Source organism: Austrofundulus limnaeus, unplaced genomic scaffold (genome assembly GCF_001266775.1).
Source record: "Austrofundulus limnaeus strain Quisiro unplaced genomic scaffold, Austrofundulus_limnaeus-1.0 Scaffold0, whole genome shotgun sequence".
Taxonomy (NCBI): Eukaryota; Metazoa; Chordata; class Actinopteri; order Cyprinodontiformes; family Rivulidae; genus Austrofundulus; species Austrofundulus limnaeus.
The window spans coordinates 9,504,911-9,531,278 of record NW_013952402.1 but is presented as its reverse complement, the minus strand read 5'-3'; the positions used below and the strand labels follow the sequence as shown (position 1 = coordinate 9,531,278).

Genomic DNA, 26,368 nt, shown 5'->3' with positions numbered 1-26,368 from the left:
GACCATTTGTTAATAGAATTTCAAGGCAAGCCAATGTATTTAGTCTGTTTAGAGACACTGTCTGCCATGAAGGATTTTAATATAAGTCACCCTTACAACATGTCGCACAAAGATAAATATGAGAAATTTACTGAAGTACATAAACAACAACTTTTTACCAGCACCATAGCAGGGCTTTGCACTCAAAGCATCCTATGTTGTTGTACTTCATCTYGCTAAAGTAAGAATTTGTTCTTTTGTTTGCTTCAAATGATTTGTATTTATATTTATTAAAGCAATGTTTTATAAACAACTGTTATGCATGCATTTGAACATGAAATATTTTAGGTTAATGCATTTTGTGTTGATTTGATAAATGCACACACACGCTGCCCCGAGTGCCTTATGAACATGAATCACAATGTCAGGTTGGCTGGTCATTACCATCATATACTATATATATATTTTTAATGGCAGCTTAATGGTTGAGTGTGCAGTTCTATGTGGCCCTCAAGTAGTATCTACAAAAAATCGTGGCCCTTTCCATCATTTAAGTTGTCCATCCCTGATACAGACAAACAAAACAAACGAGACAGGACTTACACAACSTGACCCTCCTGCTGTCCTTGTGTCCTCAGTGTTAAACTGAGGCCTCATTGGAGAGTTCAACTACATGTTATAACTCTGACCTTTAATAAAAACTAACAGAGTGCTCAGTCAATTCAACATTGTAAAGTCRTCCTGTGTAATTATACAGTTTTAAGGTCCATTACGTGACACTAAAACAACATGTTACTTATTCATGTTATCTGGAAAATCCATTACTTGGAYGGCTGTTTCTCCCCCACAGGTCAAGTGGCACCCCAGTGGGTGATAATCTGTAAGTCTGAACGGATGAGGTCATCAAAAAAATGATGCAATCCCCCACGGTAAGTGTGTGTGTGATGTGTAAGTGTGTGTGTCTCCTGCTATTATCCCTGCTTATTTTGCTCCCGTTCTTCTTGGCCTGGACTCCTGGGAACCGAGCGAGAAGAAAGCCCTCATGACCTTATAGCTGACACCCTTTAAATGCCACTTTTATTTCAAAGAATCTCCAGCTTGCTTAACTTCCACACTTTGCGCAAAACACCCGGGAAAGACKGCATCATGCAGGGTCTTATTTTCTCATCATGTTTTTGTTACCTTTTTTTTGCTAGATGGGAGAGAATTGTTCATTAAACATGAGTTGAAATGTCAGTTTGAAAAGACAATAAAAGGGATTTTGTTATAAAAATGATGACATAAGCAGGTGTTAACMTATTTGAGGGAAGCCAAATTTGCAGGTTTAATGTCAGGACAAAGAAATTAGTTTTAAAGAGCCCTTTATGCCTTCAYATGGAAATCAGATTTCTCAGAACGCCATCAAATAAGCCGTTTCCACATATGTTAAAATAGTGACACGTAATGTCAAATATAGCTGCTCTGTTTTGTAGAACATGAAGCTTCCCCTGAAAACAGAGGAAACCAGTTCAATYGGAGGCAACGCGTGCAAGCGGCGCAGTCTTTAAAGAGCAGACCTGTCAACCTCACAGTGAGCAGCTGTAGTTTGCTGTATCTATTCGCTGTGGCCAATTAGAGACTGTTTCCATCGCGGTGGGATCTTGACTCAGGCATTCCTCGCGAAGACACAAATGTGCTGTGCTAGCAGCAGGAAAAGCTACCTTAATCAGGGTGAATAGTGCTTTGGTGTGACAGATCTAAGGGAGACGAGGGAGTAAGTGGTTCTATTTTAAGGTGAACTTCTGCGCGAGGACTGATAAATAATGTTACAAACTATGCAGAAAAAAAAGGAGAATTATTTTACAGATTTGCATAGAGTCAAACTGTAAAGATTGTGGGATTAGAAGAATGGGGTCAGGAATGTGCACTGCAGCTTTGTGTTTCTCACACATCTGCTGGCAGAGAAATCACCGTCCCGTTCAAGGGTGAATGCTACTGGACTCCTGAATGCTGCCCTCCCTTTCCCCCCGCCGAGTGTCTCTTTAACACTCACTGGTGCTATCTCCTGTTCTTTGCTGACTAAATGCCACAGACTTGCAAAAGCATTTGGCAGAAAAGTCAAAGCAACTCAAAATAGTGTGGCCTGCATGTTGCACATCTTGATCTCTCCTTTGGATCATTGGTTCTCACTTTGAACCGTGACAAAGTGCAAATTGAATGAAACTCTGTCATTAGATGCCTAAATTAACCCCAAGAGGATTCCTTCAAATACCAAAGTAAATGTGCCTTCTATGTGCTTTTTTTAGTGCTTCCATGGTGTTAACAACTAGTAATATTGAGACTGAGTATCATTACTGCTTAATTTCTCCAGAAATCATTTCCACTATCTAGTTTGTTACACAATGTTTGTCTGGAAAATATATCAGGAACAACTAAAGAAAATGTAATAAAACTTGCAGAAATATTTRCTAGATGAACATTGGAGTCAGTCCAATTCAAGATGGCTGTCAGAGCCAGTTAGCCTTCAAAAACACAAAACAATGACTGACTATACCGCAGTCAATTCTAAAATTATATCAAGCAAAACGTTGAATATTGGCTAAAATTTTCTCATCAACTATGTGGAGTTGACTCTGATCGTCATGAACCACAGGGTGGGTTTAAAGTAAACTTCCAAAAAGGAATCACCTGATCTGCCTCTACAAATCAGTTTAATTCAAGATGGCCGCTACAGCTAACCCACATTAGCCAACACAAAAATGGCTATAACTCAGCAAATGTTAAAAAACATACAGCAGCACTAAAGTTTGTTGTGGTAGTAACCGAAAGCCATTCACAACAAATGAGTATGAGTGTGACATCAGGTGATTATTGCATGAGATTATGATTAAAGTTCTGTTCAAGGTTTGACCAAAACAGCTGCAACTCCCTCGTTGCTCAACATAAAACTATTACAAGTTCATTAAAACAGGTCAACAACAGAAAACTTTCTGTCTAGACCTTATTTAGAAATTCTGTCTGAAAGTCTGGGGCACAATAATTCAGAAAACGTCATATAGAACGTGGATTTTGCCTACTATGTTCCCTTTAAGCCTGAAATGTTATTATGTAACATTCCTAATGGCATTAAGCATGATGACAAGAGATTTTAAAGCCCTTCAGTGCACAAAACGTTCTTACCGGTAGGTGTTTAAATCTTGTTTGACTTACTTAGCTTTGGCATCAGCGTCTTCATGGCCTTTACTGGACACATCCTCCAAACCTCCAATCAAGTGCTTGAATGAGCTGAAACAACAAAGATAAATGACAAATGAGTTAAACATTTCCGTATTTTGTCCAGAAAGGCCGTTTTCTTTTCAGGCTAAAGCAATAAAACMATTTTCTTGTCCTCCGTGTTATGARTTAATTGCTTTTTGGTTGTAGGAAATCATGCAGCTTGTACACCGCGGGCGATTTGAGCACAGTGCACGACCAGGAGGCCATAAAAACACTGCTCGTAACTATTAAATATTCATCAACCTGCTTTTAGAGACAAGCCTCAAACAGAAAAAAAATCATAGAAGAGAAGACTGAGCTGTGGCAAAAAGGTGAAAACCACTGTGACAGCAGATGGAGGGTGAGTGGGAAGTTTGGGAAYAAAAAAAAGAGTGCATTATTTTTTTAACAGAATAAATTATAAAATAAAAACACACGGAGGTGAGTGATAAGAAAATGAATGGATTTTATGCAAATTATAATTAGGCATAAAATTCCTCCGGCAGTTTTGTATCTTTTCAGTACTTAGTCAAATCAATTATGTTATATAACCAGAGGAAACATGACAACAATGTGTTTGTTTATGTCTTTATTACAAAACTGCAATGAATCGTCTTTAATATTATTGGTGCAACTACAGAGAAATGAAAGTCGATAAAAACATTCTTGTGAGATGCTAACGGCATAATGATGAGAAAGGAGCAAAAACAAAAGATCCCACACAATTGCATCTGTGGTAAAACACTGGAACACGCATTCATTTTGATATCTCTATTACACCACTCATTCCTCTCAGAAGTTTTATCAGGAGCTACCAAACAAGAGAAACGAGCCGAGACAGTTTTCATGTGCGGCTCGTCGAGCTGTCAGCAGCAAGACGTGAAACATCTGGAGTTCTCTCCTGTTGAGAGCGTGACGCCTGTTTTCTGAGCGCAGCTTTCTGTTTTTTAATATGTTTGGCTGCTCACAGTGTTGATGACTCCCCGTCGCTTGTTTTCATTACAACTCGCTTTCCCACGGCTCTTGTTGTTGGTCTCATCTACAASTCATGCTGCCGTATATCGTTTTGAAGCACAAGAAAATTTAGGAATGCAATAATATATTATTTAAAATATTCCAAACCAAAACTGGTCTAGAAGGATGAAACGTTTTGGACAAGCTTTGTGACTATATTAGAAGTCTTTGTGATAGTGATGCCTCTAACTCTGAGGATGTGTTTGTTTTCTGAGGCCAATAAGATATCAGGGTAAGATATCACTAATTACACTGATCAGTCTGCTTTTTTATTTTAATTCAAACAATCTTAGATTTAAATAGGATCTTATTACCCATTTATTTATTTTTATTTATTGCCCTAAGATGACTTTAGTTAAAATTTGCACTTCAATTTTGAATTGAAATGGGATATGGTTGAGAAACACTTCTTTGAGTTAAAAAACACTTTTATTCCAGTATTTGAAGTCAGTTGCAATGTAAAACAGTAGTTATAAAAGAACTGTGTCACTTTGCTCTGAGCTGCCTGTGTCTAAAAGTATCTCATGTAATGATCTATACAAATTTATAAAAACTATGAAGTCATAGATCCAGCTCAGAGTAGTTCTCCAGCTTCTCTTTCTTCATTTTCAGCCACTGGCTGACCTCTATAASCTGTAAAGAGGCACAACCATAGTAGCGTAACATTGCCCTACTTTGCAGTTTTATATTGCATTTTAAATAAAAGACCATTTGAGTTTTTCACTGCTTTTCAACATTTAGGAGGACGTCTGAGGAAAAAAGTCCTTAAAACCAAATCCCCTATACAGTGACGTTTCATCAAGTTAAAAAGGAAGCAATTGTATGAGTGTATTATTATTATTATTATTATTATTATTATTATTATTATTATTATTATTATTATTAATGTATTTTCACCAAAACACAAGCAAGAAGAGTCTCCTTTGAGACTTGAGGCAGAAAAATAATTTCCTTAAATGGTAAACCCATCTTAAAGTTGCTTTTTAAAAATACACAGTCTTCCTATATAATAAGCMTTCAACTTTGGAAACTGGGAACCAGTTAAAAAAATAACTTTAGAAAATGTGATCTGTCAAACTATAAAGAACATTATATAGCTGAAATTATGGCCACACTCTTTGATCCTGTTGTAAAAATGCTTTCGCAGTAACTCTAAGACAAATCGAGTGTCTTTTAAATTCACAACTGGTTTGGTTTAAAATAAATTTTACATTTGGCTTTTTCCACTTTTTTTATTGTTAATCAAAAACCTATTTTATGTCTCTTCTCTTAAAAATCATTGTTGGACAACTGCATACGTCCTGAATAAAGAGGCTGAATCAATCTGTAGATTTTAGGTGAAGAGCTCTTATAAACAAGCTTGAAGTTTGAGTTGAAACATTTGTAGCCAAAATATAATTTACTTACTTAATAAGTAACAAATGCAGATTTAACACGGAAGGAAATAGTTAAAAGTGGCAACAATGGCAATTAAATGTGGTTCTAATGCTTTTACATTAAGTTTTCATTTTGTATTAAAGTAAAGCATTTTATTCAATTATGATTTATAGTTATTGTCTGTCATTGAATGTATTTAAATTTAAATAACCTTGATGCATTCGGTGATCTGGAAATTGAAAACACAAGAGTGTGTTGGGGTTATTTGTAGAGGTTAAAAACCTTTAAGACAACGACCATTAGAACAATGGTATTAGAATTTTTGCCTTGTTTTACAGTTTTACACAAAACAAGACATAAAGTTCCATARAACTTACTCTCGATCGATGACTAGACAGGTGACTGCCTCTGCTGCGATGACGCTGGCGGTCCTGACGTCCTCCCTGGAGAAAACGAATATAAAACAGCAAAAATGAGTTGGCTGAGCCGAGCGTCCAGATGACCCACCGCAGCAAGACTAATAATGATTCACATTCTTAATCACTTTAAATGCTTCATTAAAGCCGCAATGATGGACACAGTTAAAAACTTCTTGTCTAATTCAACTCCTGTCACTCTAAGCTGAACTGGCACCCAATGAAAGCGTTATTTCTCAACAGTCAACACACATCCCTGGAAGACTGGCATTACTCTTTATTATATTTGACATCAGGTTCATCTTCCTCTGATGAGGTCCCCTCTTCAGAGGAGTCGCCCCAGTCGCATGAATCTTCGGAGTCCGTCGCCCCAGAATCCATCTTTCACTGTGAAAAATGATCAGCACATGGAGTCCCACGGGCCTTTGGTTTTAACTTTAATGCAGACGAGCAGCCCTTCAACAAAAGGCTCCTCTGTAGTGCTTTGGTATTAATCTCCAGTCCAACTGTTAATGTAACTAATAGAAAGCAAAAACAGAGAGTTCTTCACCGATTGTCCCACGCGCAGAATGTATTGTGACCCATCGTTTCAAAAAATGGAAAAAATAAAAGTCCAGGTCATTAGTTGGATTAAATCTCCCAACAGACAGCGAATAAAACGCTAAAACAGATTTTGTTCTTGATTCAGTACGAGTAAATTCAATTCAAGTGAAGTGCTACCAGTTACTGACAATCACTGCCCGTGTCTGCGCCCAACTCACAGACACATCACGATCTATTTCAATGAACTGAGGTGACAATTCCTCCTCATGTCATATCAATTCCCACTGCCTGCCCTCGTCCAACGCACAAACGAACCCCCACCCCAACAAACACACACACTTCCTCTTTCACTCACAAATACACACACGCCCGCTCTCACTCCTTCTGCTGACCCCGATGAATAAAAGGTCACAGCTGGTGCGAGAAACAAATTTTGAAATCTGAGGACCACCATGGAGGAGAGAGCGGAGCGGAGGTTGGCAGCCTTTGTCAGGGGGTAAGAGATATTTCAGCCGATGAACACTAAAGCCCCCCCCAGCTAGCGTGGTGCGCACAGTAATAAATTCACCTCTGATAAGCCTCTGTGACCTGCATCCACGCTGTGAACAGAACACTGTGGAAAACAATGCCTTGCAYGGTCTTAAATACTCATATTTGTGAGCAGTTTAAAATATAAAACAGCCTGGATGTTTGAGAATATTGCAAGGATTTACTAACTATAGCAAACAGTAGCTCTAAATAAAAAAGCCACTTATCACACAACAACATCATTGTATATTGGCATTAAAGAGCCGTACCGCCTGCAGCTCGCTAACGCAAATTCATTTACGTGAGAAAAGGAAGTGTATAGCGCAATGCCACCCACTAAACACGGAGAAACGAAAAAACAACACCATTGTCTTGAAATAGTACTATGCAATAGATACGGATGCTGCTGTGACACCTGAATTTCTCCTCTGTGGGACAATAAAGGCTATTTCTATTCTATTCTATTCTATTCTATTCTATTCTATTCTATTCTATTCTATTCTATTCTATTCTAGTGTTTATGCAAGACTGAAGAGATCTTAAGAGGTTCGTATTACTGCAAGGTTTTTCCACACCTGTCCCCCGCTGCTCAACTGTGGCTGAGAGAAACAACTCTGGATTGCCATGGCGCGGATACGGGCAATGTCATCTGCGAAACACAACCCCAAAACAGTAACTGTCAGTGCGATTCATTCGTACACTACTGAGCCCAAGTCATGCACTTGTTAATTGCRGCGCAAGATGAAATGCATTGGAAAGCTGACAAACGCACTTGCACAAGCCTTTCACACTAAGAGCAGCTGCACGCCRTAGCAGGAATGTCCTTTAGACTGAACACAGAAGCTCGTGGGGTTGATTTTCAGTAGATGGCTGCAATGAGCACGATAATTGGACAATGATCTGGTGTCCTGTGAAAAGGGTTATKCAAATAGTGTATGCTAGGAAATAGGACAGCAGGCAGGAGGGGACATTTAACCAAGGGGCAAAACTGAGGCAAAAATCAGACTCACTGGTTTCCCAATGTTGAGAACGTTGTTCATTTTATTCTTAATTACGAGTTTCCCCAGAYAGTTTAATTAAATTGTCCAAAATACGTTTTTGTTGTTTCTTATTTACACCAGATGTCTTTCTTGATGCAACCTGGGCTGAAACCTGCAGCCACAGGATTATGAGACCTCAGCACTGATGACTGAGCTACCTTAGCCCCTCCAAAATACAGGTTACATTTTCTTGTTAAAAATAAAGAGAAAATAAAATGTTATTTTGAACAGTTTCTTTTTCAAATATCCTGGATGTAGAGTTGAAGATAGATTCATATGTCTCACACTGATGCTTATTTTATTTTATTTTATTTTATGTATGTTGAGGGKTTTTTTTTTTAGCTTGAGGCTCTGGTTACAATCAACACTCAGTGTTTAGCTGTGTTCCAGCTCTGCCATCCTTCATCGTATTCCAACATCCAAAATAAAGCCTTTAACCCGTGGGAAACTGATGGCACACTTCCTGATTACAACTGCTTTGTGCCACAAAAAATGTGCTGTTTTTTTTTTAAATTAAGTAGCTCTGGGTTTAGTTTTAAAGCATATTATTCATGTCGTCTAAAAGATTCAGATACTTGTTAGTTTTAACATWGTGGTGGTATGTAAGAGAGGCGATGTGTTTAGATACAGTATGCTTTTGAAGAATATAAATTAAACAAAGGGACATTAACCAGGGCTGGTTAGTGGTAAAAGACACAAGCTAAAGCTGTGCCTCCAGGTGAATAATAAAGGAAAGCTTGGAGCAAAAGGAATGAGATCATTCCTTACAGCTGTGCTCAGGCCATTAGGCTCCACATTGTTTGGTGCTGCAGAATAAACCATACTGGAAGGGTCCAGCAAAAATATTTCCTGCAGAGCCGCTCTGCAAACAAGTTGACTCCGGCTAAGCTTTTACAGCACCATGCCATGCCATCCATTAGTGGCTTCCACATGCCATTAAAATAAGAGTCAGTGACAAGATAAAGGCACATCAAATTATGCCAGCTATCTAAAAATGGGCTGAAGCCATAACTCTGAAATCACCATAAAATCACTTCAATACGACCAAAAAATATCAATAAGCTGGACCATTTCTTGGAAAGGAGCAACGACTGTTCACTGTCTACTCACATAACACTAAACTGCAGCAAGTAAAGTGGCCAATCAGCTCAACACTTCACATTTTGAGTAGCTTCACTTTACACTATTAAAAAGAACTTTGGAACCAGAGTACAAAAAGACATTACCACTCATGCAACAACAAAGCTCTATGAGAAACATTAATAAAAAGTTCACAAGWTGAACCAAAGACTGTTCAAAAGATGGCTTATTTACCTACATATACAGTAAATCCTTATGTTTACCATTGTTAGCTGCATTTCACTGCAATAACATATTATGGATAGAGCCATTTTAATTGTAATGGGTAATTGAAGGAAGTCCATTAAGACATTTTATATAAATGGCTCCTCATCTTAGATTTGTTACAGCTATCTTTGAGGTTTTATGGTCTTAATCAATAATTTTCCATGTTTATGAACAGAGCATTAAGGATTTTTTTTTTCAAACGATCCAGCCGAAATGCAATCGATCAAGAATATTCTGAAATAAGGTACGACTCTGTTGTTTTTGACACAACTGCATTTTTGTTTTTTTGTTTTTTGTTTGTTTGTTTGTTTGTTTGTTTTGTTAGATCAACTACCGGTACCCATTTGTGACTTTCGGTTTCAGAAAACAAAAGGTGATGATCCTGAAGGTTTTAAAATAATCTTGAGGTACACATCACCCCAACGATGATGTGTGCCACTGATTCGTCACATATCTGAGTTGGTCAAAAAGACAAACAGAATAGGTAGATTTTGATCATGACTTTATCAATGACCTATTTATCAGTGAATGATTGAATCGGTGAATCAGAATCAATATGTTGATCAAACTGAAGTTAAGAATCAGTCATTGGTTCATCACTAGGCAACATACAAACATTAAACGTGGGAACATTATTCAGAGTGCTATTGTTAGTCTGAAGGAATTGACACCTATCACATTCCAGTCAGTGACATCACAACATTACAGTTTATCGTCGACAGTGATGTCACCACAAATGTACAGATTCCATATTCACTCAGGGGAAAAAAAGTCAAACCATGCTCTGTTTACACAAACGACAAAGTGAAAGTTCTCTTCGCTATTACAGGAAGAATGCAACATCATATGTGCTGCTAGAACAAACAACAGATCACTCATACATCGTTTCCTAGAACATGGAATGTGGTACATGTGTATTCATAGAGGGATGTACATATTCAGTCTCAAGAGAAAACATGTAACCTGATATTTCTTCGACTGCTTCACCAGTCACACAAACATCAGCAAGCAGATCGGAGTGTGTGTTTGTGTGTGTGTGGAGGGGGGGACAAGACTTTGATTTGTAAATAAGTTGTTTTCCCAGATCAAAGCCAAYGTCTTCAGATGGACAGGGGAGACTACTAGGAGGAGAGGGGCTATTGAGTTTCATGAGCAAGAACACACACAGATAACTCCTAATTAGAAAGACGACCCTGCAGAAGAGCCATCTGATCAAAAGCCCGCGGTGCGAAGACAGCCAGGATCACCAGCATTTCAATTTCTAAGACACGCTTTGACTATCAAAGGTGCAGCTGAATAATCTCATGGCACTTCAAGACAAAGAACGTTTATGACAGTAACAATATCAAGTAGCACCTAGGGTGGGAAGCACACTTGTTGCACAAAAAAAGGAATGGTTTTCTTGATTAAGCGAAGCATCAGATTATTTCTTTGAGGATTTTTAAATGGCTTCAAATCATCTTTTCATGTGTTTGTTGGGAAACACACAAAAGTGTTAAAATGATCAAATGAATTAAGCATATTTGTGGTATCACATGTATTTATGTAAAGTCTTCCTTGAGTTAGTAAAGCACTGGGGAAGGAAAGCTTTGTTTGGTAAAAAATGAAAATAAAAAAGTGCTGGGTTGCTCCAGTAATACTGTATGTAACGTGTCAAACTCAAGGCCTGTGGGCCGAATGTGGCACGTTGTTTTACGTGGCCTACGGGAGCTTCAAAGATGTATTATGCTGCGTTCCAGTTGTCCTTCGAAGTTGTAGTTTCCCACTTCTGAGTTGTAATTTTCAACTGKAACACCCCCTGATGTTGTACTTTATRGTGATTATAAGGAGATGTAAGGCTGATTGTACACTCAAAACGCCTCATAGAGCACTATTGTAAGTGTTATTGTTACAGAGCAAAAATAAAACCAGAAACAATTTCTCTGACATTCTGACAAGTTTGAAACTGTAACGTTTTCAGCTTAGAACTGACATAAGTCTGGCTTTAGAATCTCGAGTTCCGCTACAACTGGAACGCAGCATTACTGTTTTGAAATAGRCGTATGTTGCTTTAAAGCCAGCATTGCTCATAAACTACATCTCCCACAATGCATGTTGAGTATTTTACTTGCAAAATGATGGCATTTAGGTGGAGGTGCATGGGGTTGTACTGGGAAGTGAGAATTTCCCACTTACAAGCGGTAAGTTTAAATGGGAACACCCCTTCACTGGGAAATCCATGTTGGAAAGTGGGAGAGTTCAGAATTCAAAATGGCAGGAACTCACCGAAACGGCGAGTGAAACCCTCTTACTTTTAATTTCAATAGTATTTCTGTCATTTATTTCGCATTTAGTCAGTCGTACACATGGTACTTTTCAGTGTTTATAAGAGGACGTGTTAAAACTCTGTTCCCATGCAAGAAATACCACGTAGAGCTGTGTTATTGTTTGTTAGCAGTGCTCAGCCATAGCAATGAGACAAGGAACACAATGTTTTGTGTTTAGACAAAGTTAAACATAAAACATCAAAGTTTATTACCACTGTGGCTATGAGGGGCAACATGATGCTTTTCTGTCTTTGAAGTTCCCACCATAATCATATTCCTTTTTCCATTTTTTTTTTCAATTTTGGTAATCAAAGACTTTTTTTATTCACTACCTTGTTGGTACTCTATTCACTCTAATCACCTGTGGTCAACTATACAATCACGCTCGTCCTTCCTCATTAAAGTAGAAAGGTCACCTTTCCATTTAACAACATGCTCTTCCCTGCCATCAGAAAAAAAGCTTCCACATCCTCACTTGTCCCACATGCATTTTAATGATCCGTCACTTTTTATATCCTAAAGTCATTAGCTTTAACATATGGGGAAAGCCGAGCCATCTGTACAGCTGCAGCTGTTTGTGTGCTCATTACAGCTCCAGTATTCCTGGAGAAACCAAACATGATTGTGTGTTTGCAGCACATAAGCTTGGATTTATTTCACACAYGATTGCTGCTTAAGTTGTGACTAAGTTTTTGTTGTGTCTAAAAGAGACAGAGACTTGGTTTGATGCAAACTTTAACATTCACCAGCCACAAGATGGCAACATCCCCATTTATTTCTTTGTTGCTGTACTGAATGTCCATGAGAACATATTCTCTTTGCCTCCATGCCTCTTCTCAAATATAATGCAATTCAAGCCTATTATCCACCACTACATTTTTTTTGTTGTTTAAACATCACATTGTATTTCGAGAGCAGAGCCATAACAATACTGCAGCATAAAAATATGACTTAAGGTTAATGGTCTTCAGTGTCAGAAGCCTTACAAAGTATTTTTCACTAGAGTTGTTCTTAAAGTGCTTGACTGTTTACACGGTGCCACATGTTGACAATAAATTAGAATAATGTGATCCTACAAGACATAAATTCAAGCGTCTTCAGGGTTGGAAAAGATTTTGTTGACACAGATGTGTGCGGTGTTGGGAAATCTTGGGTTCTGTCTGCGTATGTCTCCGCAGGCACAAGCTGCTGTAGTTTGTTAGCGGCAGTTAAGCTGACACGTTTCATACAAATGTTTATAGAAAACATAAAGACGATTGTGAAAATTCAGAGTAACATTCGAGGACAGCATGATGACGGCTACGCTGTTAGGAGTCTCCTGCAACCAAGAAAGGAAGCGAGAAGAAACAGGAATCAGGGTCCTCAGCAGAGAGCACTGTAATCTTCAAACCTCAGTAAAAAAGTGGTAAGTCTAGTGTCACACATATATGCTATACTTAGCCTTATTTTATATCTTTGCTGAAAAAGACTAAATGAAAAATAGCATGTATAGAAATATGTGGTATATAAATAGATTAGGCGTTGCTTACAWAATCAGTTTGATCAAAACCTGCGTTAACAAACAGCGGAAAGCAAAAATAAATAAATAAAAAAGCTGTGACTGAAAAAGACATTTCTACTTCTGTGACATTTTTTAAGATGTTTCCCATGAGAGGAAATAAAAAAATAAGCTTTGATCAGCAGAGTGAAACACTTTCTTACTGAAACACTCAGTTCTTTCATCAACTTTGACATATTTTTTGAGCGGATTCAGTTTCCTCGGTATTACAGAGGTAATGCTACGAGACTGTTATTTGAGTTTTTATTGATTGTATTCTTATAACGAAGCATAAAAAAGACAATTCTTGGTGAACTTGTTATAAATCTCTATTCGCTGTCATAAGAAAAAAAAACACAAAAAGACTAAGTTCAAGACTGTTCAGTTGTAGTTACATTTGTGGAACTTGAATAAGTTTGAATAAGTGTTTTTTTTATGTTTTTAACAGCATCAGTGGGGTCCTTAGAATGGTTCTGACAGGGTTCTGCTCTGAAAGCATGGTTAACATTTTATAGGTAACATTAATAAAAACATGGTTTCTGGCATTATTTTGAGTCTGTCTATCCTGTAGACTCCCATCAGGGATGCACTCTCCCATCACCAGGGTAATGTGTCTCTCAGTCCCCCATCTGCGGGTCATTCTGTWGCCCGAACCAGGCTCCAGTCTGGGCCCGGCATTGTGCCCAACATCCTGCTCAACGAGGTTTGACAACAAGATCCACTTAGAAGTGTCTGGCACATCTGCCAATGACTCGTAGCCTGGACTCAAACTTTTAGAACTCAAACTTGTTTCATACTCAGAACCAGAAAAAAATAAAAACTGAGAATGTCAACATGTCTGCATTAACTGCACCTAGGGTTGGGCGATAATGGCAGCAAATTAATCACRATTAAYTGTGGTATTTAGCCAATAATGATTAAAATGACGATTAATCCCTGGAGTGCATGTCCTAGTTATGTGACCAATTTAAATCACTCYAGTGGGAAAGATTTTCTCTCCAGTAATCTGTTTCAAAATGTGTAAATTCCGGCTATACATCAATATTTATATTGTATTGATGGATCAAGCAAAACCAGAGTAATGATAAATACATTATAGAACAATACAGAATATTAATAAYACCTGCATATCCACTTTTTTCATAAACCATGCTAAATGGACGAAGTAATAAGCAATTCCATCTGCCATCCATCATGGCAGATTAAACAGTCTTGATGTYACTGCATGGACTCTAATAACTGTATATTGATACAGCTATAAGACACATGGTCATACTTTAACAACCCCCATTCTCTCCAAACCAGCAATTGGAGACTCCATCAAACCTCTGATGCAACCAATACTGTTTAAAAATCATGACATTGAAGGAAAAATAAATCAATACATAAAAACAAATGACAAAAATCAGGAAARCCCTTAGCCCAGATGGAGACTACCCCTCCTGTCTTTAAGACTTTGCAGACCAGCTGGCTCCAGTCTTCATACAGATCGCTAACAGATCTTTGATGCTGTGTGATGTCCCATTCTGTTTTATAAACGGTCCATTATTCTGGTCCCAAAGAATCCATCCATCCCTAGACTGAACGACTACAAGCTTGTCACTTTGTAGACATGACAGGTGATTGAGGTTAGCTAAGGACAGTAAAAGGATGCTCTGTAATTTGTTTACAGGAAGAAAGATTAGTGAATTCAGGTGCTAAGACAAAAGATGTGCAAAAGAGTGAAAATCGGCACTAAAAATGAGAAAAACACTGGATTTAAATTGAAGGAGAAATGGTTATTATAGGCTCAATCTTACCCTTGTAATGCTTTCTCTCCAAACCAGTCTCCTTTTCCGAGGCTGCGCAGGTAGACGGGCTCTCCATTGGGCAAGTCTTCCCTGGTCACATTGACCTGACAAATCAAGGAGCATTGCAAGAGGGGMGTTAAGGCTTAGCGAGGCAGGCAGATGATGGGAACTTAACTGAACACTGAAAGCAGAAAAACTCGGCGAAAACGGGAGTTGATTTGTGCGCCTGCACACAGATATCCATCAGTGAATTTGTGATCAGTGCACTGCGTGATGATTTGCATTGTGTCTGTTTTGCATCAAAGAGCTAAAAAAATAACAAGAAAAATTTTGTGTCTTTACATTTTACAGTTCCGTTGTAAATCATTATGCAACTTATACATATTAATGGCTCAAGGGACCGTGATGCTGACAAATGCAGCAAGAAGGTGGAGAACAAAAAACAGGTACTGGTTGGGAAAYGAACGTGGACAAAAAGAAAAGTATTGAACCTAAGTGTAATCAGTGCAAAACAAATGAAGAGGAAGCTGTCAGGCATCACAATACTAGCATGCAAAAGCCCCCCCCACACACACACACACACACAAAAGCATTGGAACTGTGCTCAGTGTGAAAGCCAGTGTTGATTACTGAAAGAGGAAATCAAAGTGACTCCCTTCCCCTTTCTAGATGCTCCCATTGCTGCTMAAAGGGATGATAAAAGAGGCAGCACTTTTGCCTGTCAGTCTATCTCGGGGTGACTGATGACAGCAAACTTTCATCAAAAAAAAAAATAAAATAAAAATAATTCCACCCCTTTGCATCACAGATTGGCATCATTTGCTGTGTGTGCGTGTGCCACAATGCCCTGYCTTGTGATGAGGACGATTCGGGGGTGTATGGCCTGGCGGGTCTGTCCTCACCTTCCCCTTACTGATAATGAAGAAGGTGTCTCCTCTGGCCCCCTGTCTGATGATGTACTCTCCAGCTTCATAATGTGTCTGTCACAAAAGGAGAAAACACAAGTGAAGACCAGAGAAGAGAGAGCGGCAGTTTTCAGGCTCAGCTTATATTTGTTTGGTCACATTTCTCATCTTGATAGCTCTGTTAGAAAGAAATAAAGCTTAAAATATGTGTCTCGGCATACATCACTAGTATTAAACCTTTAAATCACTTAGTTTGAAACCATGGAATGGCGAGGCGTTTTGTTGCTCGCTTCAATAAACTTTTCAACCTTGACTATGAAGAAACATAAGAGAATGGTGCTGCATCTGTAGTTATAAATCACAGCTCTGATCCAAATGTAAAAAAAATAATAATAAAGCTATCCAGCAACCGGTTCTTTTAATAATCCTACTAAGAGCCTGTAGGTGACAGAACATAACTCAGAGCCCTGACACCCACATGGATAGTAAAATGCTTTTTTTTATTTTTTTTTCACTGGCGTTTATGTCTTGTGTTGATAAGAACTTTGACTGCTGGGTAAAAATGCCTTGGCTCCAAGGGTCAGATTTTTGTAGGGTAAAGTGAAGTAATATGTAAGATATGACATTTTTTTAATAAAGTGTGAAAAACACCTCTGCACCACGGTGGGAACTCAATATGAAGTCCTATTTTGTCCAGAGCACAGGGAGAATAAGGAGTTCCGGAGGAGCTTCACTAAGATGTTTTAGGTTTTGTTTTCCAGGAAAATTCAAGAAAAGCTGCACCTCTGAAAATGAATCTGTGGGAAATATGAGCTTAGTACCTCCAGTTGGATCATAAACTAGAATCTTCCTCATCAGCTGTTTATTTATCTCTGTATTTGGCCGAGGGAGGCTGTGCATTATTGAAAACACAAGTTCTGGTCAACAGGGTTGTGATAAAGTCCTGTTCACTTTAAGCTTTTGTACTTTTTATGATAGCTTTCCAAGGTTATAAAAAAATGACCAATCTAACTAATTACAAATCGTTTGCAGACTTTAAAAAAGCCAATTACAAACTAAATTGATGTATTACCACTGGCATTAATAATTATGTGACCTAAAACACAGAATATCTGATTACGCAAATTAAAACTTAATGACTTTTTTTTTTTCACAAGAAGAAACCCTGAGTGGATAAAATCAAACATCAAAGATAATACATCAGATTTTTTTTTACTGTCATTATTATTTTATGCATGTTGGCAAAGCTAAACTTAGTATTTGAACTAGATTTTCGCTGCCAGACTATTTCTATTTTGTTACATGGGAATTAGGACAGAGAAGGTTTATTTTACTTTATGTGTGTGTGTGTGTGTGTGTTTGTTCTGCTTCTCTGAGATTGAATTGTTTCCCCTCTGGCCTTTTAACCACAGGCTGTTGTCACATACAGAAGTTTTATTTTGCCACGATGATGGATGACCTTATTTTCTTAATTCTTGTGGAGTTGAAAAGAAAAAGAAAGTTTACACAGTTTTGTAAAAAGGCACTAGCACTGAGACGTGAACTTAAAGTATAATCTTTTTTTTAAATCATTTTAAATATGTACCAAATGTACTTTGTTTACATGTTAAGCAAAAATGACCCAATTGTTTATTTATCAGATATAAATGTTAGAAAACATCAGCTTTACTTGAACAAAATGGCTAGAGAAAAAAAAATTGAATTAGCAATAAAAACAGTGATGTTCTTTTTGTCATTGTCTGTTTCTTTTGAAGCCTGTTAATTAAACATCCCTGTAAAAACCTGCTTTCTTTTTGGAAGAACATGTTGTAATGTCTTTATATTTGCTCCTGTGTACAGTTAATTATAGATTTTTTTAATCTTTCCCATCCCATTAATCTTTTCTGTTACAGTGTAGTAATAAAACAGCACAAACATTTCAAATCTGCTCATTTAAATGYGTTACCATGCATAGCAATTGTAGGGGTAACCCTGGTGAAATAAACATTTCTATTTTTTGTCTTTGATTTTGCTTTTACACTTATAAGAAGAAAGTCATTTTAAAGTTTGTTTCTATTTTCTTTAAGTGAATGGAACAATATGTTCTATATGTTTTATTTCATTTAATCTTCTATTAGAGGTTATAATCAATATATCATTACTCAAAGTTTTATTGAATTAATCTTTGCATCTCTTTATTCCAGAGTTTAACACTGTGAAAAAAAGAGTTGAAATGTGTTTTACTGTTTTTTCTTAGTACTGGTTTATTAATCATGGTTTTATCATTTTTCTTAATTGGTTTAGTGATTAATAATTGTGTACTATTAATTTTACTATTAATAGTGGATGTGATGTATAACCTTAGTGAAGTGATTTTTAAGACAGCATGTTAAGTCTGTCTATTCAGACTTCCAAGGTCTTTTTTGCTGATAACAACACCAGCTGGCCGCGCCAGTGTGAGAAAAACAGATTGTTTTCCTTCTCACTCTTTTTTCCTCTAAAAGAACTAACTTTCTGTTCACACAGTTAACAGTGGTTCTTGTCTGTCGTTGGAGGAAGGATGGTTCTGACTGGGTCTCTCTCTGAGAAGTGCGTGTCCATCTGGGCACCTGTCTGGATGAAGTCTGAATGTCACTAACCTGACAACTGCCGAGAAGCACTGTACTGAGACCGCGCCGCGCCGGGAGCCACTGGCTCGTTAGGGGTGAGACAGAATCTTCTCAACCCCCTGATGTCATGACGGACATTATCCATCTTGGCGGACTTCGGATGCCGACACTCTCAAAACCTTCTACCTGCCTGTTCGGTTCTGTCTGAAGACATCTAAAGGTAGAAAAAGCTGAGAAAAAACGTCGAAGGAAGTCTAGCTTCGGAAGTGTCTGGTCTTTGACATAATGTTGGGTGCTGGTCTGGTCTTGACTAGGAGAACAAGTGCTAAATTCACTAATTTCTTTTCCTCCTATCCTTAAGCTATAAATCTTTACTATCTATTCTCTATTTACTTAAAACTTAGTTAAGCAGCGTGCCAGTAAAGTTACAACACCTGAAACTTACTGTTTATGACAACTCTGAGGTGTAATTCATATGTCGAAAATATAACTTGTGTTCATTTATTCATATAATATTTTTAATAAATGTTTGTATGTTTAATCCTGTTCATATATCTAAAAATAAATTACTTTATTTTGGAAATACGTTCAGGTCACAAGTTTTCATTTCTCATTCATGATCAGAGTTGGTATCTTGTCATTTGTCTGGGATTTCATAATGCAAAGATCTTGAGGAATTATTTTGTGAGATTGGGCTGGTCCTAATTTCATAGAGTGGTTCTTACACAATGGAAGATTTGTTGTTTATAATAATAGATTAAAGCACTAAAATATGTTTTAAAGTGGGTTAATCTATTTATAAGTTGAAACCATTTGAATAAAAAATATATATTGTTTTTGTTTCATGCTCTAAGAAGAGATAGAGTGAAAAACAGGTTACTCTTAACATTTAAGTCTAAATTGATACAAAACTGTGTTATTTAATTAAATGTATAACAATGTGACTCAGCTTTAGCTTGACTGTTGAAAAGCTAAAATGGCTTTTGGCTGCTGAATTCCTGAACAGGTTTGGAAAATGTTTCTGTCTCTTAGAAAGTGGGCAATTTAGTTCAGCTTCACCACACTCAGCACACACTAAAACCCAGCAATTGCTTTGTTGTTCCAACAACTGAAAAGGTTCTTTTTTTTCCCTGAAATCCAAATATTCTCCACTTTCTTTCATCAGCCAATAATTTTTTAGAACATTTTTATTATTCTCCTTCTAACTGCCGTCATCCACGGCTACAGAAATAGTATTTTTGGGAATCTATGAGAATGTGGGGTGTGTGCTCTGTGCTGCAAAGGCCACGTGGACACAAAGTTCATACCTCCTCGAGGACATCAGCAAGCTTGCTCAGGATATCCTCCTGTAGGCCTTGAAATGTGGGGACACTGCATGAAAAAGAGGGAAAAAAGCTGTTTAAACAGAGTGCTGCAAGGTTTTAAGATATGACTGACAAAGTCTTCTGTGTTTGAGATACGAATCGATCTCATGATATGAATCTCCTCGACAGGCTGACACAAATGAATTTTATCTTCTGACATCCAGAACCTGTTTTATTTCTTTCTTTTAAGGTATAAATAAAGTGTGTGGCAGGCGCTAAAGATCTTACTGAGGCTTATAGAGTTAATGGAGCTGATGGTGACTCCGATTATTTGAAATCAATCATTCCACTGTCAGGAAAACTAAGCAGCACCGTTTTCAAGCAGCCGCCGTGATATTTGGGACTTCAAGTAATTTTAGCCCAGGGTCAGACAGCTTGGTGTATAAAAAAAATAAGAAAAAAAAGGTCTTCCAATATTAAAAATATTATTTATCCTGAAAAAGTGAAGGGAGCCACAGTAACTGTTTGTGTCAAAGCACATAATTCTGCAATCAAAGGGTGACTGATCAAACACAGCACAGAATGGAGCTCAGCTGGGAAAGTTTTCTCCTCAAAAGATAATTGGAGAAAAATTCCATTCATCAGTAGACAAAGGCTGGACATTTTAGAATAACATAAAGAAGAATAACTCTTCAGAATGATGCTCACTTTTTTTACAGAAATGAATATTGACGGTTTAGTTGAAAAATATCAGTTTCTAGTTTAATTCTCACTTCAGCAGAAGGCGCTTTAATGTTAAAAAAGACAATCTTTGTAATGTTTTAAATGATCTCAAACAATCACTTTGTAAAAGTGTTTTCCAGAAAGATCTGCTTTGTGTTTGTTTTGCCACTTAACACTAATCTATAAATTAGTCAAGCATCAAAAACCTGACTCAACCGAATGGTAACAGTTTTTTATGCACATCATATGATGGTTTATAAAACTAACTATCTGTAAATTTTACCATTGATCACATTGCTACGAGCCTCTTAGCAGCTTACATGTACTTTATTTTTACACTCAAACAATTTTTTTTAATATCATTTCCATTTAGACACATCCTGCTCCCTTTTCCACATGGTTGCATGTTTTTTTATTTTTATGAAACAGCTGCTCAGTCACAAATCTGGCTTGTGATCTGAGGTGAGCAGCATAAATATATTCAGTAGGGACATAAAAAATACTTTTTTAGAGTCTGTAGAACGTATTACAGTCTTACAGTACGCGTGTATCAATAATTCAAAACAAACCTGGCAACGTGTGTATTTAAAGCACACAGCGTTGGATGTGAAGATTGAATACATCAATATGAGGCTGTAATGTTTGTTCCGGTGCTTCCAGGCAGCTTGAATAAATGTAATCTGCCTGTTATCAAGTGGACTACATAAAACTGGTCTAATGTTTATCAAGGAGGGAGGGGGGGCGGAGAGAAAATAACCCGTGTTGATGAACAAAGAGCTTATCTTCCTAGATCATCTCTCCCTCCGAGTTTCCCTCTCTCTCTCCTCGCTCATTTTCCATGTTTTATTACAGTAATCTGAAGCATCTTGTCTCGGCCTCCAGACCTGAACCCCGGGTCTCAATCCTTGTGCTGTGCTCCCACCAGATTACAAGCTGGGGGCCATTAACAGGAAACCCCCGCTTTGCGTGATTTATTTAGAGTTTCTAACATCGAAGCTGTAAAGCCGTCGACACACACAAAAAGCTTCTGGTGTTGAACATGTCTGACCAAACAGCTTAACTGTAACTGTTAAGTAGTTATACAACGGCAGTGGGGAAGGGTTGTTTTGTAAAGGCAATCGTTGTGAATATTTCAAATATTTTAACAGAGTTATAATTAAAGGACTTAGTGCAAATWATTGGGCATGTCATTATCTCGCTAACGCCTGAAGAAAAAAAACAATCAAGAGGAAAAATATACTCATGGATACAATTTAGTAGATCTACAGGGCTGTCTGTTTTCATGCCTTTTATCTAAGCTGTTGCTCAAAGTGGGAGTGGGCAGAAAGTTGAGCACCCAGCCCGGAAAGTGTCAGYAACAGAAATATGCAGCTCGCCCAGTAAACATTACCTGTACTCTTTTTGATACGATGCATTAGAGTGGTTTGAAATACAAGTTAGCTAGAGGCGATAGGTTCTACACAAGCATACTCAACTGCTCTTTGTAACACAGTGGGATCAGTGTGTTTTCTTTTCTTTTTATTTTTTTCCTGAGTGTTCCTCCTCCACTATTTATAAGAGCAACGATATAATCTCTCAGCAGTTAAAGGGTGGGGATAGGCTCACGAGAAGCAGAGGGCCTTTGTTCTCCGCTCAAACCTAAGCTCTTTATTAGATCTTCTTCCGAGGAGCACAACGGGAATATAATTATGTGCTTATTAACAAATGCTACCATTAATCTCTGATTTCCCCCTAGACACCCTTTTATAAACCAAACACACAGAGTACATCTATTAAATATTTACTTATCTCTCTGGACTCTTATGTAACAGCTGTGGCAGGAGTGTGCTTCCATACTTTTTTAGGTAAAAAGTAAGGAAACTGCAAATGTTTTTACTTTTTTTCCAGCTCCAATGTATAAAAAATAAATCTCACCCATACAAATAAAAAATTAACAAGTTAAAAGCAAATGTTTATGCTGACCGTCTTAAAGTTAAGCTTTATGATCAAAGTGCACTCTAATTATGACAGACTGTGGGATGTGACTGAGACTGCAACTAATAACTGACTGAGTAATTACTGTCCTCTCAGTACTAAAGACATATATTGAGCTAAAGTACTTTTTGCTTAAGGGAAGCTGTAAACATAGCTGTGTGACAAAGGAATTTCTTATCTTCTCTGAAGGTTATGGTTTTAAACTGGATGTTCGTTTTTATGTCGTATTTTAAGTGAGATCATGTCGAGTACATATGAGTAGTCAGTGTCTTCTCTGCATTGGACATTGATCAGGGTATACTCAGCTTGGATGGGCATTAATTATGTTTACATTATGTTATATATTCTGACTTCTGAGTGCAAATGTGATACATCATTAGATCCTTGTCAGAATTAATCTCTGCTTCTCCTATTTAAAACAGATTATTGTTTACTATCAGTATATTAGTTACTTTTAAGTACTTTATATAACTACATCTTTTAACAAGAACTGTGATTTAACTACTACCTAATTAACACAATTATCTCCTTACTGTAATTACTGCCAAAAAGGAAATAATAATAAATTCTGAAGATGRTAAATGGACGATAAAGTGAGGGTAACAATTTGTTTATCCATATTGGAAATTTGTGCTGTAAATCCCAGTTTTCTGAGTATCRTAACTGAATTTTCTTCTGAATTGTACAGCCATCAGGTCAAAATCGAGGGATTTTTTTAAGGTTTGGTTTAAAATTAAATAAAAAAATAAATAATAATAATAAAGCTATCCAGCAACCGGTTCTTTTAATAATCCTACTAAGAGCCTGTAGGTGACAGAACATAACTCAGAGCCCTGACACCCACATGGATAGTAAAATGCTTTTTTTTATTTTTTTTTCACTGGCGTTTATGTCTTGTGTTGATAAGAACTTTGACTGCTGGGTAAAAATGCCTTGGCTCCAAGGGTCAGATTTTTGTAGGGTAAAGTGAAGTAATATGTAAGATATGACATTTTTTTAATAAAGTGTGAAAAACACCTCTGCACCACGGTGGGAACTCAATATGAAGTCCTATTTTGTCCAGAGCACAGGGAGAATAAGGAGTTCCGGAGGAGCTTCACTAAGATGTTTTAGGTTTTGTTTTCCAGGAAAATTCAAGAAAAGCTGCACCTCTGAAAATGAATCTGTGGGAAATATGAGCTTAGTACCTCCAGTTGGATCATAAACTAGAATCTTCCTCATCAGCTGTTTATTTATCTCTGTATTTGGCCGAGGGAGGCTGTGCATTATTGAAAACACAAGTTCTGGTCAACAGGGTTGTGATAAAGTCCTGTTCACTTTAAGCTTTTGTACTTTTTATGATAGCTTTCCAAGGTTATAAAAAAATGACCAATCTAACTAATTACAAATCGTTTGCAGACTTTAAAAAAGCCAATTACAAACTAAATTGATGTATTACCACTGGCATTAATAATTATGTGACCTAAAACACAGAATATCTGATTACGCAAATTAAAACTTAATGACTTTTTTTTTTTCACAAGAAGAAACCCTGAGTGGATAAAATCAAACATCAAAGATAATACATCAGATTTTTTTTTACTGTCATTATTATTTTATGCATGTTGGCAAAGCTAAACTTAGTATTTGAACTAGATTTTCGCTGCCAGACTATTTCTATTTTGTTACATGGGAATTAGGACAGAGAAGGTTTATTTTACTTTATGTGTGTGTGTGTGTGTGTGTTTGTTCTGCTTCTCTGAGATTGAATTGTTTCCCCTCTGGCCTTTTAACCACAGGCTGTTGTCACATACAGAAGTTTTATTTTGCCACGATGATGGATGACCTTATTTTCTTAATTCTTGTGGAGTTGAAAAGAAAAAGAAAGTTTACACAGTTTTGTAAAAAGGCACTAGCACTGAGACGTGAACTTAAAGTATAATCTTTTTTTTAAATCATTTTAAATATGTACCAAATGTACTTTGTTTACATGTTAAGCAAAAATGACCCAATTGTTTATTTATCAGATATAAATGTTAGAAAACATCAGCTTTACTTGAACAAAATGGCTAGAGAAAAAAAAATTGAATTAGCAATAAAAACAGTGATGTTCTTTTTGTCATTGTCTGTTTCTTTTGAAGCCTGTTAATTAAACATCCCTGTAAAAACCTGCTTTCTTTTTGGAAGAACATGTTGTAATGTCTTTATATTTGCTCCTGTGTACAGTTAATTATAGATTTTTTTAATCTTTCCCATCCCATTAATCTTTTCTGTTACAGTGTAGTAATAAAACAGCACAAACATTTCAAATCTGCTCATTTAAATGTGTTACCATGCATAGCAATTGTAGGGGTAACCCTGGTGAAATAAACATTTCTATTTTTTGTCTTTGATTTTGCTTNTAGAAATCATTGCTGAGTTAAAGCAAAGTCAACTAAGAAGTTCAGAAAATGTAGGCTGCTGCATGTAACATAAGGAAAGTATTACATAATTTCTGCAATTGGCCTAAAGGCCAAAATCGTTATGAGTTGAAAAGACATGGCTGGTAAGAAAAAGAGAGAAAAAAAAGAAAAAAATTCACACTGTAATTGCAAGTTCCCACTTTTGTCTTTTGATGCGGTTTTCTTTTATCCTATAGTCTGTGCAGCATAAAAAAGTGTCTGCTTTTTAAATGATAATATGCTCTTTTAAAAAGAAGTGGTTATTGCTTTGTCCATGCTTATTCACGTAAGACCATTAAAGTTCAATGCAAAGGCGAATGATGCCATCTGTGACAGGTGTTGTTATCTAACTTGTGAAAAGAACGACTTAGAAACCAAGGGGCGAAAAAAAGTTAGCATAAAATCTCAATTCATTCTGTTAATTCATTCACTGCATATCAGATCAAAGACCTGTTCAGGCTCTTCGCCTGTCATTGTGAAACAATACAGAGCGCTTCCTCACCTTTTCAGAAACTCCATGTACTCCGTGTGCTTAATGAGCCCCGTCCTCATCATGATCGTCTGAAAGCATTGTCGGTCGATGGCCCAAAGCTTCACATTTGTTAAAGCTGGAGACAAAAAAAAGACAACATACACGTATTTACATGAAAGACAATTTGAATCCTTGAGGAATCAGAATACCACAGCAGTACGTACAGTTTGTGCAAATTACAAGCAAGCAGAGCAGCAGATTTATGCTTTGCACATTCACAGGATGAAGGTAGAGGATGTCTTATGTTTATGGAATTACAACTCAGAGGCTGCAGTGTAGAAATTCAATAACCTTCACATTATGCTTAATAAAAATGGATCATCATTCACATGTTTTGTTTTGCATTAATCTAGCCTGCAGAGCACAAAGGAAGCTATTCTGGACATTTTTTTTTTTACTTAACAGCTCAGAGTTTAATTGGTGATACTGGAATACTCTGCATGGCTGGCTTGCTACAACTAATGCTACAACATTTGTAATTGGTTCAGGATCATGGATGTGACTAGACTAAAGCGGTTTTCATGAGTTTAAGTCCTTGAGTTACTGAATTGCTCTTTGTTTTAATAGAAAATATCAAAATGTGTAACGGAAAATKATGTTTTATTACAAAACATGGAAACTTTTGCATGATTTTTCTRATACAGCTTGAATTTAAATGGTCTTGCAAAGATTACAAATTGCTCTGGCCCTCAGGCAATAGCACAAAAGCATAATATTTCACACAAGGGGGAAATAAATATTGAAGCGATGGTAGGAGAAGGCTTTATTGGAGTTTTCTCCATTTATCATTGTGACAAATATTTGTGGCATT

General features: G+C 37.1%; 1 protein-coding gene across 2 annotated transcripts in view; it reads right to left on the bottom strand.

Moving 5' to 3' along the window:
* Positions 1-26,368, bottom strand: part of LOC106513507 (protein kinase cGMP-dependent 1) — a 117,589-nt gene that overhangs the window by 7,106 nt on the left and 84,115 nt on the right. For both annotated transcript variants that reach the window (XM_014002387.1, XM_014002378.1), the window contains exons 4-9: positions 25,528-25,633; positions 19,912-19,975; positions 16,014-16,091; positions 15,121-15,215; positions 5,982-6,047; positions 3,169-3,243 (exon numbers count right to left, since the gene is read on the bottom strand). In XM_014002387.1, the coding sequence (XP_013857841.1) occupies positions 3,169-3,243; positions 5,982-6,047; positions 15,121-15,215; positions 16,014-16,091; positions 19,912-19,975; positions 25,528-25,633 (484 nt within the window). The remainder of the gene's footprint in view (positions 1-3,168; positions 3,244-5,981; positions 6,048-15,120; positions 15,216-16,013; positions 16,092-19,911; positions 19,976-25,527; positions 25,634-26,368) is intronic.